Source organism: Zalophus californianus, chromosome 4 (genome assembly GCF_009762305.2).
Source record: "Zalophus californianus isolate mZalCal1 chromosome 4, mZalCal1.pri.v2, whole genome shotgun sequence".
In the NCBI taxonomy this organism is placed as follows: Eukaryota; Metazoa; Chordata; class Mammalia; order Carnivora; family Otariidae; genus Zalophus; species Zalophus californianus.
In genome coordinates, this window is record NC_045598.1 from 21639552 (window position 1) to 21657806 (window position 18255).

The 18255-nt window shown below is 51.7% G+C and overlaps 1 protein-coding gene across 17 annotated transcripts in view; it reads left to right on the plus strand.

The window, feature by feature from the left end:
- The first annotated feature begins 261 nt into the window (after positions 1–261).
- The window catches only part of EPB41 (erythrocyte membrane protein band 4.1), a 195725-nt gene continuing 177731 nt past the window's right edge, over positions 262–18255 (plus strand). For 3 of the 17 annotated variants that reach the window (XM_027571617.2, XM_027571634.2, XM_027571624.2), the window contains exon 1: positions 4245–4509. In XM_027571617.2, the coding sequence (XP_027427418.2) occupies positions 4283–4509 (227 nt within the window). In that variant the 5' untranslated portion in view covers positions 4245–4282. Of the gene's footprint in view, positions 482–4101; positions 4209–4243; positions 4510–18255 lie in introns of those variants that run through there. The other 14 variants (XM_035727259.1, XM_027571608.2, XR_004820034.1 and 11 more) reach the window with 11 other exon arrangements.

Consider the following 18255-nt stretch of genomic DNA (forward strand, 5'->3'; position numbering starts at 1 on the left):
GGTGAGTCTCACCAGGGTCACTTCCCTAGATTCCCTAGGATCAACTCCCTTCCTACCACCCTTCCAGCCCTTAGGTTAGGGGCAGCACCACGTGGCAAATTGCATCATACTTTTGCCGTATGACGTCAGACACCACACCACCCAATCCAGGAGCTCCCTACCCAATCCTCCCCTGACCCTCGGGTCAACACGGGGCAGCTCGTCCGCGTCAGACCGCACCTGCAGCCCCAACCCTTTCCCGGTTGCGACGCTCGCACTTCTCGGCACCGTCTCTTCACCGCCCCGCCGATTGGCAGTTGCCTGCGCCAATCAGGAGGTCTGCCGGGTCGGGGGCGGGGCCTCACTCCCGAGTTGCCCTGTCAGTGCAGGTGGAGGCCCCCGGCGGGGCAAAGTGGCAGGAACCTCTTAAAGGGCGAGAGCGGCGGAGAGCGAGAACGCGGCCCGGCCCGGTCCGGCCAGGTCCCCGCCCCGTCCGGCCCAGGTGAGCCTGGACTGTCCAGGGGCGATCCCGGGTCCCCGGGAGGGACGGGGTGAGGGACAGATGGACCCACCTCCAAGGGCCCGTGCCGTCCCGGTAGGGGCGAGGCCACGGTCTAAGGGTCAGGGGAGGAGGGCTCTCGGGGTCCCGGCCCCAGAACTGGGGTCCACAGGGGCCTGGACGTCTCGAAGTTTGGGGTGCGGGGAGGGGCGCGGGCGAGAGGAGGGGGGTCCGGGAGCTCGGTCCGGGGCTGGACGCTTGCGGTTGGCGGTCCCGCGCGGTCCCGGCCTGCCTGGGGCGGGGGGTCCCGGGTAAGGTCTCCGCGGGCGGGTCTCCGCAGAGTGCTGCGGCCCCAGGTACCCCCCCCCCCACCCCAGCCCCGCCCTGTCCGGCCCGCTTGCTCCTGCCCGGCCCGCCGCAGCGCTGGCCGGAGCGGGAGGGCGGGCGGCGCTCAGCGGGAGGGGGGCCCCCCGGGCCTAGAACCCCGCTCCTGGCCCCGGCCCTTACGTAACTGACTTTGAGTTTCCGGACTGAGGGACCCGTGAGCTGGGGTGCCAGCTGTGCCAGCCAGGATGGCCCTCCTGTCGCCGCCCCGGCCCCGCACGCTCCCTTCCAGGCTTGGTCTCGGGGACTTTCCTCGGTCTCTGGTCTCCCCAGGCTCTCTGTCGCTCTCAGGTTCCTGCTTGCTCTCATCCCCCCGATTCCCCGTGTCCCTCATCTCTCCTCTCTCTGCTGTCCTGTCCCTATCCCCAGTCTTACCCCGCGAGTTTCTCGTCTTAACGTACACTTTCCGGCAGACCCCACCTCTTTTGGGTAGAGCTAGAGTTCTCCCCTCCAGCAAATTGGAGGTGGGGACTTGCAGACAGACCCCAGCCCAAGCTTGCCCCAGAAGCGGGGAGGGTAGGACTGTTCCTGTAGGGTTGGTGGGGGTATTTCAAGGCCCACAGCTTCCCTGGGGTGGGAGTGGCTGGATGTGACCCCTCACGTTCACGGACTAGGGCTGAAGGCAGCACCTTCCCTGCTTCTGGAGCCCTTTTCTCCCGAAGGAGGCGGCAATGCCTGGCCAGGCCTGGTGCTCAGGGCAGCTGGGAGTCCCTGTGAGAGCTGCCTGGTGTCAGGTCTGGGTCAGATCCTCAGCTACTGAAGGGGAGAGGGAGGGCCAGAGCACTGGCACAGAGCCCCTGAGGTTTCAGCAAGCTCCCTACCTTCACCCCAGTTACAGGCCTGGGCAGGAGGCTGGGAGTGGGGAGGGTCAACAGGAGGGGGTCAGAGGACTTTTGCCTGGGGGTAGGGGAAGCGTGGAGATAGAGGTGACAGACTGTCAGGTCTGAGGAGCATGCACTGGGGTCACCCCCTGCCTTCAGTGAGGCAGACACCTCAGAAATAACTCCTGGACCCTGCTGCTGCTGGGGGTGTGTAAACAAGCTGTTATATAGCAGCCATGAGGTGGGAAAGGTTAATTCTGACTGGGATTGTGGCAGGAGAGACTTTGCAGAGAAGGGTGGAAGGTTTGGGAAGAAGGGGATCCAGAAGCTTTAGGGAGCAGAGAGGTGGGAGGAAAGGGGACATCAGGTGCCCTGCAGGCTTTGCATGCAGCAGAACTGGGTTTAAATCTTGGCCCTGCCACTTTGCTGTGTGACCTTGCATGAGTCACTTCCCCTCTCTGAGTCCCAGGTTCTTCCTTAGTCAATAATCCAGACCTCACAGGCATTAGCACAATCAAATGAGGTAATAAGTTTGCAGTGACCAGAATGACACCTGGTCCCGGAGTAGGCCAGTGAGGGTGTTTTAAGAAGGGAACGGAGTGAGGAGGCCCTGAGGTTTCGTCTGTATATTAGGAGTCAGGCCGGGCCTGCCAGGTCCCAGCAATGTGTGAGGCAGCTGGAGCATCTGCATGAGGGGGTGATGCTCAGTGAGGTAAAGAGGTGCCACACCCATCTGTCTCCGGATCAACCCATCCCTGCATGGCCTAGACTAGGCTGGCCTCCCTCCTGTAGGTTGCAGGTGCCAAAAGAAGCTCCCAGGGCTCCCAGGCTGCTGCACCTGCTAGACTGGTGGGGGTGGGTGGGGTTCCTGGTAGGGCAGGGCCGGCACCCCCTCTGCAGAGTGGACCCTGGCCAGGAGCCTGGCTGGCTGTGCTGGGCAGGAATATCCCAGCCTGGCTGGGAAGATGCTGACGCTGTATAGGCTCTGGAGGCCCAGAGCTCTGCTGGCTGGGGTTGTGCCCAGCTGATGGGACCCAGCTGCAGGGTGAGACAGAGGCCAGGGTGGCAGTGAGGAAGGGAGATGCAAGGAGACATCTCTGGAGGGGGAGCCTGAGCAGAGCTTCTCTGTAGAGCCAAAGAGGAACTGCATGGGTTTGTCCCTAAGCCCTGCCCAAGTACCACATATAGGTCTGCTAGCCACAGAGCTAAACAGGATACCCACAAAGGGCTCCCCATAAAGAGCAGAGGGAGCAACCTGCAGGTCAGGGCCCTACTGGGGTTTCCTCAGAGGGCCAGCCCCTCCTGGCGTCTGCCCAGGTAAAAGAGCTGGTCATTGAAAGGCGACCTTGGCCCACCTTTGGACCTCAGTTTCTCCATCTATAAAACACGGTTTTTAGTATAGTTGAGTGCAGACATTCCTTGGCCCATGGGTTTGTGGCTGAAGTTGGTAATGGGGTAAAAGGTGAGAGGGGGAGGGGCAGGGTAGCCATGGCTGAGCTTGTGGAAGAAGAGTTTGGGTCAGGAACAGCTCGGATCCTGGGCTGACCATTTGATAAGTATTTCAGATGAAAGGACTGGCATTGGAGAGGTTCAGAGTCTTGTCTGGGGCTGTGCAGCTCGTATTACAGACACCAGGGGAAAAAAAAACCAAGGGAAGGCCAGCAGAACAAAATCCAGGCAGATGCCTGTTGGAATCCTGGCTCCACCACTTAACTAGGCTTGGAGCTATGAAGGGACACACCCAAGCGCATGCAGAGAAGAGTCCCTTCACCTCACTGTCCTCATCTGTAAAATGGGAATAGTAAGAATTTTGCCTTTGTCCACTTCCTGGGTCACTGTGAAGGTCAAAGGAGATGAGATATTTGTAGCATTGGGTGAGAGTGCTGTTGATTTTTCAGTCCAAAGTTGCAATTCTGGGTGCGTGTTTTGGGGAGAGGGCATTTCTGACCTCCCCTCTGCTGAGAGGCTGTACCCGGGGACCTGCTGGAGAACAGCCCTAAAAATAGCACCACCGCTTACCAACTGGTTACCACGTGCCAGGCACCGGGCCCAGAGCTTCACTTCTATTGTCTCTTTTAATCCCTACCTTGTCAGGTAGGTGGTGGCCTGACCCACACTAGGTCCCTCCAAAACCCAGGCCTATAGCTCCCTGTAATGACAGTAGCTACCAGTTATGAACAGTTTACTGTGTGCCAAGCATTGTGCAAAATGTTTTCTACATATTAACTCACTTAATCCTCACAACAACCCTGGAGGTGGGCACTAATGCTATCCCCATTTTACAGATGACTCATTGAGGCACAGAGAAGTTAAGAAGATGGGCCCCATGTCACAAAGCTAGTGAGCGAGAGCCAGGGTTTGAACCCAGGTTCGTAAGCTTCCTCGTTGAGGCACTCATCACCGTTGTAACTCATTCAGGAGTCACACGCCTTCCCCCTCCCTGCACTGTATATTCCATGCGCGCAGAGGCCACGTCTGTCTTCTTCAGACTGTATCCCCAATACCCTGCACACGGTGGGTGCTCAGTGAGTATTTGTCTACAGGGATCCCGCTGCCTTCCGTGGGCTGGGGCTGGGAGGAGCTCTGGGTATGCTATCAGATGATCAGATTGCCCACTAAGGGGGTGTCTGCCCTAGCAGAGCCCCGGGGGCAGCAGCTGGGCAGGATGTTCCCCTGGCCAAGGATGAAGAGGGGCCCCAAAGAGTGTCTTGCTTGTGTCTCACTGCTGTTCTTTGTTTCCGTGTGCCCCTGCGGTCATGGTGATGGCTCCCCGGCTTCTCCCGGCTTCTCCCGGACGGGCTGCACGACCCCACCGGCTGCTGCTGGGTGAGTCCTGGTTTGCCTAAAGACTACCTCTCGGGCTTGATTCTAACGTGTGTCCTGCAGCGCTGAGGCCACTGGGAGGTGTCCAGGAGCCTAGCGGTGGGGCAGGGGGAGGGGGACTGAGGGAGGGCATTCTGTGACGTTTGGATCCTACCCCAACCAGCTGACTTCTCTCCAGATACTTAGCACACTGGGTGGTGATTTTTTTTTTTAACGAATTTATTTATTTATTTGACAGAGAGAGACACAGCGAGAGAGGGAACACAAGCAGGGGGAGTGGGAGAGGGAGAAGCAGGCTCCCCGAGGAGCAGGGAGCCCGATGCCAGGCTGGATCCAAGGCAGACGCTTAAAGACTGAGCCACCCAGGCGCCCCGCGGGTGGTGATTTTTGAGACATGTGACCCAATGCAAAGGTGTTTGGGGCCAGACATGGTCAGGAATCTGCATTCTGCCCCTTGTAGCGGGGGGGGCTCTTCGCAGGTCCGTTTCGCATCAGTAAATTGGGAATCTTGACAGCTACCTGACATGGCATGTTTGTTCTTTTCTTCATGTAAGCCCCAGGAGGGCAGGGATTTTTGTGTATCTGTTCACTGCCGTTTAGTAGCTACTCAATGAATATTTCCGAATGAATGAGGATATTTATTCATTCCCTGTCACTATGCCCCATCACCGTGCTTTGTGTTGGATTAAATGGATCATTGATAGAAAGTGACCACCATCAGAGGGCTCAGTGGACAGGAGTTCTCTCTTAGCTCCCTAGACTGGGGGGTTCCTTAGGGTGAGGGCTCTGTTTTTGTTTTTTATTTATTTGTTATTTTTTTAAAGATTTTATTTATTTATTTGACAGAGAGATAGAGAGCACAAGCAGGCAGAGAGGCAGGCAGAGGGAGAGGGAGAAGCAGGCTCCCCGCCGAGCAGGGAGCCCGATGCGGGGCTCGATCCCAGGACCCCGGGATCATGACCTGAGCCGAAGGCAGCCGCTTAACCGACTGAGCCACCCAGGCGCCCCTGTTTTGTTTTGTTTTGTTTTTGTTTTTGTTTTTTTAAGATTTTATTTATTTGACAGAGAGAGACACAGCCAGAGAGGGAACACCAGCAGGGGGAGTGGGAGAGGGCGAAGCAGGCTTCTCGCTGCGCAGGGAGCCCAATGCCTGACTCGATCCCAGGATCCTGGGACCATGACCTGAGCCGGAGGCCAACGCTTAACGACTGAGCCACCCGGGTGCACAAGGGTGAGGGCTCTGTTAAGCGAGCTCTGGGTGCTCTGAACTGAGGGTGGGGCCGAGTACCACACCCATCAATCAGCACAGAGAGGGCCTGAGCAACTAGACTCGGGGGAGGGAGCAACGGAGCCTCTAGGTTTCCCCAGGAGAGAGGGGCAGGCTGGGGAGATCTGGGGCTGAAGGTGGGAGGGGTTAAGAGGGTCTCTGCCTCCCAGTCTGCCACTTTCCTCCCTGTGTGACCTTGGACAAGTCACTGACTTCTTTGTCTTGGAGACCTCATCTGCAACATGCATATCATAACACCTCCCCCACATGGGTGTGGGAAGGAGCCAGTGAGAAGTGCCCAGCACAGGGCCCTGCTTGGTAATTGTTGGTTTCCTCCCAGTGCTGAGCTCGTTCTGGGAGGGGGCCAAGTCAAGTATCCCTCTTTTTGGCTCCTTTCACCTATTTTAACTTCCCACCCAGTTGGGACTACAGTCCAGGAGTCAGGAGCCCCAGACTCTCCAGCAGCCTGGCCAGGGCTCTGGCCGAAGGGCTGGGCTCTACCCAGTGTGGATGCAGCTCAGTAGAGGTCCCAGTCTTGCTGCAGGACTTGATTCAGTAGCCTACCTTCTCTGGGCCTCCATTGCCTCACCTCCAGCATAGGGTTACTAAAGCACACTTCCCTTGAAGAATTATTTAATGAGCAAATGGGTGGATCAGGCATTATAATCACTATTACTTTTGGGTCTGGCTGAGGAGGCTCCAGGGGAGGGCCCTGGAGAATCCCATTCCCTCTTGGCGTCAGGATCCGGGGAGTCTGTAGTCATCGTATGTATTATCGTCATCAGATGTTTCTCATATGCTGGGTGGGTTGTTACATGCTATTTCAGATGCATTATCTCATCTAGTCCTCCTGGCAATCCAGGCATTATGGTCCCCACTTTATGGGTGTGGGAACTGGTACTGAGTAAATCAAGTGAGTTACCCAGAGTCACATAGTTATTTCGGGGTAGACCTGGAGTTCAGACCCAAGTCTGCTCACCCCAAGGCCCTAATTCTTAGCGTAAAACTCTCTTACCTTCCCCTAGGGGGCAGAGACTGTGCCCGAGTCTGCTCTACCTTCAGTGCTCAGCAAAGGGCTGGTGAGGGCTACAGGACTGTTTCCTGAACACACACACACACACACACACACACACACACACACACACACACACACACACACACACACACACACCTACACCCCATACCCCCACTCAGGCCGGTGCTCTAAGAGTCTCACAGAGGGTCAACAGGAGGCAGGAGAAGGCCTGATACTGGTGGGGAGGCAGACCTGGCTTAGAATTCCCTATCTATTGCTTACTAGTTGTGTGATCTTGGGCAAGACATTTAACCTCTTGGAGTCTTAGCTTCCTTATCTATAAAAGAGGAATAATAAAAGAACCTATGTACCTCCTAGAGTTCTTATGAGGATTAAATAATGCAATGAGGTACAAGGTGAGTACCCGATGATAGCGTTGACAGTAATTATTGTTATTATTATAGTTTTGAGTGTTATTTTAGGATTACAAAGATAGCCCTCTTGGGACAGTGGAGACTGGGTCTGGGAGGGGCCTGCTGGGGACAGGTAGGTAGCAAGCTAGTCTGACAGGTTCTGAAAGACACCAGTAGGGTTAAGGGATGGAGGAGGCCTCTTGGAAGTAAGCATGTACCTCCCTTTCCTAGCCATCTGCTTTCCCTCATACCCCTCCGTGCCAGGCCCTGTGCTGGGCATGGGGCACCGAGATGAATCTGTGAGGTCTCTGCCTCCCCAGCCTGCCCCAGCTCAGAGTCTAGCTTGGGGGAAGGACCCAGAACTACCACCTCCACCTCTGATCAATGCACTGAAATGTGAACTGTGACTATCTCCTCAGGCAAAGATCAGGAGAAAGGGCATTCCTAGTGGAAGGAACTGTTTTGCCGGGGTACAATCATGACCTGCACTTGGAATGCAGCTAGAGAGACAGGCTTAGGAGAGCTAGGGGGACTTGTCCCAGAGCCAGTGGGGGGCCATTAGATATGCAACAGGGGAACGACATGGTCAGGCTTATATTTGGGGAGGATTGCCTGATATGGACAACAAATGGGAGGGGAGAGGCAGGGGCGACTCTGCAGGTGAGGGGCGCTGAGATGCAGCCTGGGACCGAGCCATGAGATGGGGAGCAGTGGGTGCATGTGAGGTCTGTTTAGGACCCGAGCCAGCAGGATGTGATCATGGACTGCGGCGGGCAGGCAGGAGAGGCAAGAGGTGAGAGTGAGCTCTTAGGGTCTGTGGGGTGACGGGGCCTGCTGGAGTCTCTGGCTGAGGCACATGTCCAGGAGGAGGAGCCAGACCTGGATTGGGGGATGAAGCCGCTTGTCTGTTTTTGCCACCTTCTGCCTCAGTTCCCCCAGGCAGCAGTAATGTCTGAGCTGGACACTCGGGCAAGACCTCAGTCCATTGAGGCCCATGCCCCCGACTCCTGCCTTGGGGGTCACTTCTGGTGACCCTGGCTGGTCCGGCTGGGATGAGAGAGCTCTTTGGGGGTGGGGGCCAGGCAGGGGCCATGTGGTGCAGAGAAGGCCTGGCTTCTAGCTCTACCAGTGTCACTGAATGCGTGACTTCTGGAAGTCACTCCCTCTCTCTTGCCCTCCTTTTCCGCGCCTCAAGAGAGAGGACAAGAAAACCTGTTTTGCCTGCCTCACAGATTCAGTGATAAAATGCAATGTCTAGAGACAACAAATATTTATTGAGCACTGACTTCGTGCTGGGTTCTGAGGGGGGTTCCTGCCATGAGCCCAGCTTCTGCGTGGGCCCAGCTGAGTAGGTGGTTAACTCTTTCTAGGCATCGGGTATCTGAGCTGGGATTTGAAGGGCAAATAAGAGCTCTCTAGGCGGGCAGTGGAGGGAACAACTTTGTAAGCATGGGGAACAGCATGTGTGAAGCCTTAAATCCACATAATGTGCTCAGGGCACGTCCGTATGTAACGTAGTTTGGTGTGGCTGGAACAGAAAAGGGTGAGGTGATGCCGTGCCGGGAGAGGAGGCTGGGCAGGAGAGTGGGGCCCAGATCATGCAGGGCTCTGGGGACGGTCACTTTGGAGGTGATCATGCGCAGAACTGCCTGCTCTTCTGGGACTGCTAGGGCTCTTTCCACCCTACTCGCCCCATCTCCCCATCTCTCCCAACCCCAGTCAGTCCCAGTGGCTGCCTCCTCACTGGGGAGTCAACCACCTGGGCTCCCTGCCGGCTCTGCCGCTGATGAGCTGTGTTTCCGGCCCTTGTCACCTGCCCTGTCTGCACCACTTTTCACTTCAGTAAAATGGGGACAGCTGGCCCTCCTCATGGGGAGGGGCAGTCGCTTCAGTGAGATAGTCCTCGCCGGTGGCCTTGCACAGTGTCTCCATGTAATGGACAACCACAAAAAGGCGCTCCAGTTCAGTCCTCAGTATTTGGATTCCTCAATCTCTTTGGTCCCACCCGCTTGTTTCCCCTGCCTCTCCTGGCGGCCGCTCTGGCCAACAAAGGGAGGAAAGGATTAAGAAACAAGCCCAAATCTCCAGAGGGGTCCTGGCTGACTGCCCAGCTCGCCCCCATCTGCCCCTTGCCCCCCTTGGCCTCAGGCCCAAGGACTCTCAGTCTTGAGACCTGGGCTCCCCCCAACTCCCCACCCCAGGGGCCCCTTCCTGGCTGGAGGCCAAAGCCAGCAGCAGCCTTGAAACCGGGACAAATATTTTGAAAATCTGTGGCTTTATTTTTTTTCCCCTGGAAGCTGATAACCAGGCCCTTTTTTTCTAGGTGACGGGGAGAAGAGTAAGTGTGGTGTCCCGTATCTGTGGGAGGCCCTAAAGTCTGGGCAGACCTGGACCTGAGCCTCCTGGAGTTTACAGTAGAGGCTGCTGACCAAGTCCTTGTTGGTACAGATGCAGGAACCCCAAATCCGAGTGGGTGGCTGATGGTGCAGGGTCACGCAGCAGGGACCCAGTTCTTGAGACCCTTTTTGTGCTACCCTATGAATGGGTGTGATGTGGGGACCTTGGCTGTCACTTCACTTTTCTGAGCCTCGGTGTCCTCTGCTGTAAAATGGGGCTGATTTTACTGTGAGGATTGGCAGTGATGTAGATAAAGCTCTTAGTCCAGTGCTGAGCACTATGAGGCTTCAGTGGTCGGTCCGTAGTGTTAATACTATTATAAATGCCGCCTCTAAGAACCTTCTTCCTGCGTCTTCCCAGTCTAGGGCCTTGATACAGTTTCTTGTTGAACAATTGACACCCAGTGAATCGGTTTCAAAGCCAGAGGCTCAGCATCTTTTACCCTCCTCCCCCGCTCCCCCTCTTCTGGTTGGCTGGAACACTCTAGCCTCACCCTCGGCCTGGTTTTGGCCCCTGCCCCCAGCCCATCCTGCCCTCCTGGCACCTAGCCTGCATCATCTCCCTTCCAGGAGCCACATGAGGACAGAGTTTCCTTCTGCCCTGCCTCTGGTTAATGCCACTGCAAGCACTTTGGGAAAGCAGAGTCGGAAGGGTCTTGCCTCACCCAGGCCTAGGCTGAGGGGGCTGAGGTGGAGGGTGAGCTCCCTGGAACTGTCCTCCGGGAGCTGGGGCAACAGGAAGACTTCTGCGGAGGTGGGGAAATGGGTAGGCAAAGAAGAAGAAACCTGGTCCACAGCCCCCATGTGGTGGAATAGAAGGGCTGCTAGACTGGGGGCTGGCGGGCCACACCCCTCCCCCAGCTCTTCACCTGCCCTGGCCGAGCCTCCGTTTGCTGGTTTATAAAAAGAAGGCAATGGATTGATGTCAAAGGTTTCTACTAATATTATAGGATTAAAAGAAGGGATTTGGGAGCCGACAGACCTCAGTTTAAATCCCAGCTTCACCACTTACCAACTGTGGGACCTCTAGGGAGTTCTACCTCCGAGAGCGTTAGTTTTCTCACTAATAACGTGGGAAAAATATTAGCACCTTCTCTTAAGATTACCTAAGGGGGGCTTTTGGGGCTAAATTAGGAAATCCAGGTAAATACTCAGTCCACAGCTGGCACATTGGAATTTACTGTTGTTGTTATTCTACGGTTAGTAGAGACAAGAAGGCCGGTCTGCAAACAGTTCACTGAGATGGCAGGGCTTGAGAAATTCATTTGTTCGTTCATTCATTCATTTACTCACTCAACAGATACTTAGGATTTGCATGGGGAGGACACAGAGAAGAGAAGCAGGGAGGCACCAGCAGGCTGGGGTCAAATAGACCTGCCCATTCTAGCTGTGTGATGTGGATCAGTTACTTCTCTTTTTTGGATCTCACTCCCTTATCTGGGAAATGGTGAGATGGTGAACGTAATCTTTGCCTCCAGAGTTGTCATAAGGCTTAAGAGAGTTCAGGTACACAGTGGGTGATCAGTCTGTGTATGATTCCTTTCCTCTCCCAGCTCTGTTAATGACTGGGCCTATGATCTCAGGCAAGTCCTTAAATACACTGGGCACACTTCCACCCCAGGGCCCTTGCACTTGCTGTTCACTCAGCTTGGAACTCTCTACCCCCAAATACTTTCATGACTTGCTCTCTCATGTCCTTAATTTTTTTTGTTTGTTTGTTTGAATGTCACCTGCTCAGTAAGGCCCTTCCTATCTTATTTAAAATGGTAAGACCCTTTCCTGCCACAACACGAACATTCCCTGTCTTCCCTCCAGGCCTATTTTTTTTCTCTCCATAGCACTGATCATTCTTTGACATACTGTATTTTAGTGAACATTTGTTTATTGTTTGTCTCCCCCCCCCCCATTGGAATGGTAAGCTCAGTGGTGACAGTGATTTTTGTCTGTCTTGTTCAGTGTTATATCCCCTGGATCTAGAAGAGTGTTTGGCTCATAGTAGGTGCTAAATAAATATTTGTGGAGTGAATTAATGAATAAATGAAGCCTCTTCTCTCTGGGTCTGGCACTATGCTATGCAGATAAATAATTCTCAATAAGTAATTGTATGAGTGGCCATCACCCTCTCCATTTGCCAGATAATACTTTGGCTGGGTCAACACTAAAGCCCTTTTGCTTCTGACATTTTCTGCCAGGGCATCAGTTTCAGCTGGAGTGCCCAAATCTTTTGTTCCTGAGCCTGAGCTATGCAGAATTTCTAGTTGGGGCTGTTTGGCTGTTGGGCCCACAATGGTTATTATGTCATTATTGGTAATTAGCACGTAGGCCCAGAGGATTGAGCTTTTTGTTTTTCAGCAGAAATCACAGCAAAGAGCTGTGCCAGCCGGGGAAGCCCAGGCCTCGTGCAGTTTCCTCTGTAACTACCCCCTTCCCAGCCAGGGGTGCATGGCTTAGGCAGACCAAGAGAGAGGTGTCCAAAGCTCTGGGCACATGGGTAGCCAGTTCACCGCTGTCTTCCCTAGGTAGTACCCTGCAAAGTTTCTCCTCCACACCCTCAGCTCTCTCTGCCTGGTATAAAGGGGGGGGTGGTTCCCTAATTCCCCTGAGGGAGCTAGGTATAAGGTTTCTAAATATCCAGTGGACAGGGGCATTTTCTGATGCTCAGGATTCAGTATTATGGGTGAGGGAAGTAACCCTGGGTTTAAGACTCAGGGGCCTGGGTTTAATTCCCTGCTTAGCTGCTTGGTTGTTGGGTCACCATAGACAACTCACTATCTCTTGCAAGGCCTCACCTTTCTCATCTGTCAGAGATAGAGACACCTACCTGGCCTCACTGGAAAGAGCAGGATAGTGTAGTGGGCAAAGGATAGGGTTCTGGAGTCAGACGAACTTGGCTTCCCAACTATGCCCCTCCCTAGCTACATGACACTGGGCAACCTGCCTCATCTCTCTGACTTCAGTTCCAAAGCTATAAGATGGTGTTAAAATATTACCCACTCCACAGGGTTGTTGTAAAAATTAAATAAGAGAAGGCAGGTAAGGTACTGAGGCACCTAGCAAGTACACTGTACATCTTTTTTTTTTTTTAAAGATTTTATTTATTTATTTGACAGAGAGAGACACAGAGAGAGAGGGAACACAAGCAGGGGGAGTGGGAGAGGGAGAAGCAGGCTTCCCGCTGAGCAGGGAGCTGGATGCAGGGCCTGATCCCAGGATCCTGGGACCACGACCTGAGCCGAAGGCAGACGCTTAACGACTGAGCCACCCAGGCGCCCCTACACTGTACATCTTTGCTGGTATTAGTACAATGACCATTGTGGAAATGCAGGCAATCTGTAAATCGTAAGAAGAGTGCTAGCAATAAAGCCAGGCAGATGTGGATTTGAATCCAGTCTTGGACACTTATTAGCTGGGTGATCTTGGATAAGTGTTTCGCTTCCGCATCTGTAAAATGGGAATTCTAGTCATGTCTTCCTCAAGGGACTATTGTGAAGGTTCACTGACGTACTGTATATAAAAAGTACTTGGTACACAGTGTTTGGCACATGTTTTCTGCATATTATAGACAAGGAAGAGAAGAGAAGGGACTTTCGTAGACTCAACTTGGCATCTCAGTGGTAGAACTCTGATTTGAACCCAGATCTGCCTGCCTCAACAGCCCACATTCCTTTTACCTCTTCTTGCCATCACCCATTTATGGGATGATGGTAATGGTGACTGTTCTTATTGTTCAGGACTCATCTCGTTCATTCTGCGACCCCCAGTGCCTGTAGGAAGGAGGTGCTCAGGCCTGCCTGCTTCCCTGTGGCTCCTCCTCTGCCCTCTCCTTGGTGAGGGTTGGGCCGGGCTGACTTTACCCGTTTTAGAAGGGGCTCAGCTAGCTGGTGGCACTGAGTCTCTCCCCTTGTTTCTTGGGAAACCCTCTAGACCTAGAGGATACCTGGCCCTGGGAAGAGAGATTAATGGGTTAAGCTTGAGGGAGCCGGAGGCTTTGCTGGATCAGGGTCATTAGGCTCACTCCAGCTGGCAAGAGGAGGAGCTTGGGGAGGGTCACCGGAGGCCAGATCCCCGTGGTCCCTCCTTGAACGTCCCAGGGCTGTAGTTAGAAGCAGTCACAACACCCTTTCCCTGGGGTCTCGGGACAGAGGTTGGGGTTGCTCATTCATAACATTTCCAAACTGCTTTTCTGAGAGTGATATGGAAGCAGCAGAGGACAGTGGTATCAGACAGACCTGGTTTAAGCTGTGCGATGTTGGGCAAATCACCTCACATTTCTGGGCTGTGGTTTTTCAACTGCAGTTGAGGGTAATGTTACTTTGCAGGATCGCTATGAGGCTTAAGGCAATGAATGCATATAAAGTACTTAGTATGTGCCCTGCACTCAGTAAATACCTAATAAATGCAGTTGTCATTATTCTTATTAATAAGTTATCTCTAAGGGCCCTTCCAGCTCAGACATTCCTAGGTTTTTACGGCTGTAGAATTTAGCTTGGCCTGCAGCTTTGGAAGGGAAATGTAGGTGGGCTCAGAAGAAGGTGGCGAACAGAATCCTGTAGTAGGGGTCAGAAGACCTGTGCTCAAGTCTGGGCTCTGCTCCTCTCTGCTGTGGGACTTTGGACAAGTCCCTTCTGGTGCTGCACCCACTTCCCAATCTGTTTAAAAGTCAGCAGCCTGGGCTTGATGATCTCTAAGGGCCTAGCCAATTCTAACATTTTGTGAATTGAGAAGCCTAGAGGAGTGTCTTAGCTACTGTCTACTGGGTCCTCTTACACTTTCAACTTCCTTCCCTTCTGCCCCTTGTTTCTTGGAGTGTCTTCACAGCAGAAAGGACCTAACTCGCCAACTCCAATGTATGTATGTCCAGTCACATTTTTTGTTCTTACTGTGCTTTAGGACCAAGCTTAATGCAATTTTTGCAAGCAAAGTGCATCGTGTCATAGAGGTCAAAGCATGCTCTGTGTTTTCTTTCTTTCTTTTTTTTTTTTTAAAGATTTTATTTATTTATTTGACAGAGAGAGAGAGAGAGAGAGACAGCAAGAGAGGGAACACAAGCAGGGGGAGTGGGAGAGGGAGAAGCAGGCTTCCCGCCTGAGCAGGGAGCCCGATGCGGGGCTCGATCCCACGACCCTGGGATCATGACCTGAACGGAAGGCAGAGGCTTAACGACTGAGCCACCCAGGCGCCCCGCTCTGTGTTTCCAAATACAAAAGACAAGGTATTGTATAAAATTACTGCACATGCTGATTTCTTTGGCCTTTATCTCAAAAATGACCAGAACAGGCAGCCTTGTATGCAATAATTAAAAAAAAAAAATGCCTGCAGTCCATGCATCCTAAAAAAAATAATCATATGTATGCTTAGAGAAAAGGATGTTTGTGGAGTAAAAGAGATAAAGATGGGCAATAAACCTAAATGTTGGACATCTGGGTTAACTAAATTATGGTATATCCACTTGAGGGCACTGTTAAAAATGGTGATGCAAATGTCACAGTATATTATTAGGTGGAAAAAAAACTCAGTCCCAAAACAGTATGATTTAAGTTTGAAAAAAGCATTAGGTTGAACTATACACAGTGGGTGCTGCTTGACCATTTTTAACTTATACAATCAGCAATTTCGTATGACTTAATTTAATATACAGAAAAAGTATTCATGTAAGAGAAGGTACTAGAAGGGAAGTCCCCCACCAAAATATTGATGGTAGTTATTTCTGGTTGATGATTTTATGGTGATATAATTTTTTTCTTCTTATTTAACTATATTTTCTTCCTTCCTTTTTTTCTTTTTTTTTAAATAAAGATTTCATTTTTAAGCAATCTCTGCACCCAACCTGGGGCTCCAACTCACAACCCTGAGACCAAGAGTCACACGCTCCACTGACTGTGTGGAGCCCCTTATTTAACTATATTTTCTATGAATAATTCAAGTACTACAACTAAAAATAATTGCCTAGAAAGACATACCACTGTATGAACAGCAATTTTCCTTATCATAGCCTGTTAATCATTTGTATTTAAAAGGTCTAAAATGACTGCAATTTTATGACCATGGGCAGGATGGAAAGACAACTCTACTTCATGTACTTTTGTTACGAGGATTGGTTTTTATTCACTAGTGACTGTTCAGAACACTTTGTTGGCAGGCCCAGCTTTTCAAAACCCTCTTCATCTCTTGCCACCCTGCACAACAGACAAATGTTTTCCATGAGTCCTGTCACTGGGGCGTAAGGCCAGCTGTGTCCCTAATCCGCCCACGTCCCAGATTTGGGAATGGTTCAGACTCCCAACTATTTCCCCCACTCTACCCCCACTCTCTCCCAACCTCATCTCTTCCAGGTCATCGGAGGCCCCAGCTACCATCCCTGGCCTTCCCCACTGTCCACCACCTAATTTCACCCTCTTCTGTGTAGCTGGTGTTTGAGCTCAGTTTGCAATGGGAAAGGATTAGGACCCTTTCAAGCCATCTTTTTTCTTCCTTTCTTTTTTTTTTTTTTTTTTCTTAGTGCCCTTGACTGCTCCAGGGGCTGACAGGCAGCTAGCAGGGCCTGTATTCCCTAGGAAGGAACAGGAGGGGTGGTGGAGGAGGCAGTGGTGGGCTCAGCTGGCAGGCGGGATAGAGATGGCCCCTAAAGACCCCAACCTGGGGCTTGGAGTATGGCACAACCGCCACCCAGATGTGAGCATGAAGCAGGCAGGCAGGGAGCTGAGTTTCTGCCTGGAAAATCAGCCTCAGGGATGGTGCTTGGGACCTTTACCCTTGGGACCCAGGGGCTGCCTCTGTAGGGTGAACTGGAACTGGATGTCTGGTTTGCAGAGGCCTCTTCTTGAGAGGGCAGCTGGGCACATGACTACGGGTAGTTTGGGTAGTTTCTCTGCCTTCAGACTGGGCATTACTTATCCCCCCACTCCCTACTGTGTGGTGGGCCCAGCTACACTCAGGGGTTGAGCACTTCGCCTAATAGGTGATGGTATATAACCTAATTAATAACAAAACCAGTCATGTATGCATAGTACTTTAGAGTTTACAAAGCCCTTTCATCTCCAGGCTAAGAACTGAAAGTGAAGACTGGAATTCAGGTCTTGTGATTCTAAAGCCTATGCCAACAGTTTTTGGTGTGGTGTTGCAGAGCACTCTGAACATGAGTGGTTTATACCTGCCTTAGTCTAGCTATTTTTTTCTTAGCCTGAGACCCCTACTTTTTTTCAGGGTGATGATTGCTAAGTACTACATACTCCATTCATCCAAACAAGCCTTTTTAAATATGATGTGTCATTGGCTAGCACTTCATAGCATAGAGACTAGTGGTTTTTATGAATCTGAATTTGCTGGATAACATAGTGGTCATGCCGAGCCATCTGGTGATTGATTTTCAGGATTTATCATTCATGGTACCAGATTTCCAGGTCTGATATGGAGGAAGCCTCTTAGGCACAGACATGGTAGGGTAGAGTTCCCTGAATCAAAAGTATGGCTTAACCTGAGAACCTGAGGCCGGGGACCAGAATATTCAAGAATAGGTGCTTCACCTCAAGTACCCAGAATGACCCTAGCCAAGTCACCTGACCTTACTAGGCTTCAGCTTCCTATCTATAAAACGGGGATAATTTTGTTCACTTGTTCAACAAATATTTATTGAGTATGCACTGTTCTGGAAGATCAATAAGAGGGGCAAAATCCCTCTCCTCTTGTCATTTAGTGGATCTAAACTGCAAAAATGTATTGAGAGGAGCAACAAATAATTAAATATATAGAAAGTCAGGTAGAAGTAAGGACTATGAAGCAAATTAAAGCAGGGCAAGGTGAAAATAAAATCTTAAAATAAAAGGCAGAGGGTGGTGCCTGTCTGGCTCAGTTGGTAGAGCATGTGACTCTTGTTCTTGGGGTTGTGAGATCGAGCCCCATGTTGGGTGTACAGATTACTTAAAAATAAAATCTTAAAAGAAAAAAGGGCAAGGGTATGTGGGTGGAGGCTGTTTTAGATAGGGTAGTCAGGTAGTCCTCAAGTGGTTCACTTAGGATGTTTCAAACAGATAATTCATGCAATGTGCTCAGCTCAGTGCTTACAACAATTGAGAGCTTAACAAACATATTATTATGTTAGCCTGCTCCACACCTCAGTCCATATTTTAGTCTCCGAATAGCAGTAATAATGAACACTTACGTAGATCTTACTATGAGCTAGGTACTGTTCTAAGCCCTTTACATATTTTAACTGATTTAATTCTTACAATAACTCTTATGAGGTAGAACTATCATTATCCCCTTTTATGGGGTTAGAAACAGACACAGAGAAGTCCAAACAGTGAGGGAGGGCTGGAGGCTGGGAACTGAACCCAGGTGTCTGTTTCTAGAGGCTGAGCTGCAGATGGGAGGGGGCTGTGATCAGATACCAGGAGACGGTGAAGTTTGCATAGGCAGTTTCTGATGTCAGATGGCCTGGCTTCTTACCCTGGCAGGTCAGAGGTCTGAGCCTCTCTGCCTCAGTGTCTTCATCCCTAGAATGGGAATACCAGAACCTATCTTACCTTATGGGGACCTTGTTTAAAACATGAGCCTTCATTCTGTTCTGGGGGGTCCCAGCCTTTTCAGAGTGTAGCCTGGCAGGGAGTGTGAAGGGTCAAGGGGCCTCTGAAACTTCGGAAAGGAAATAAAGGCACATCA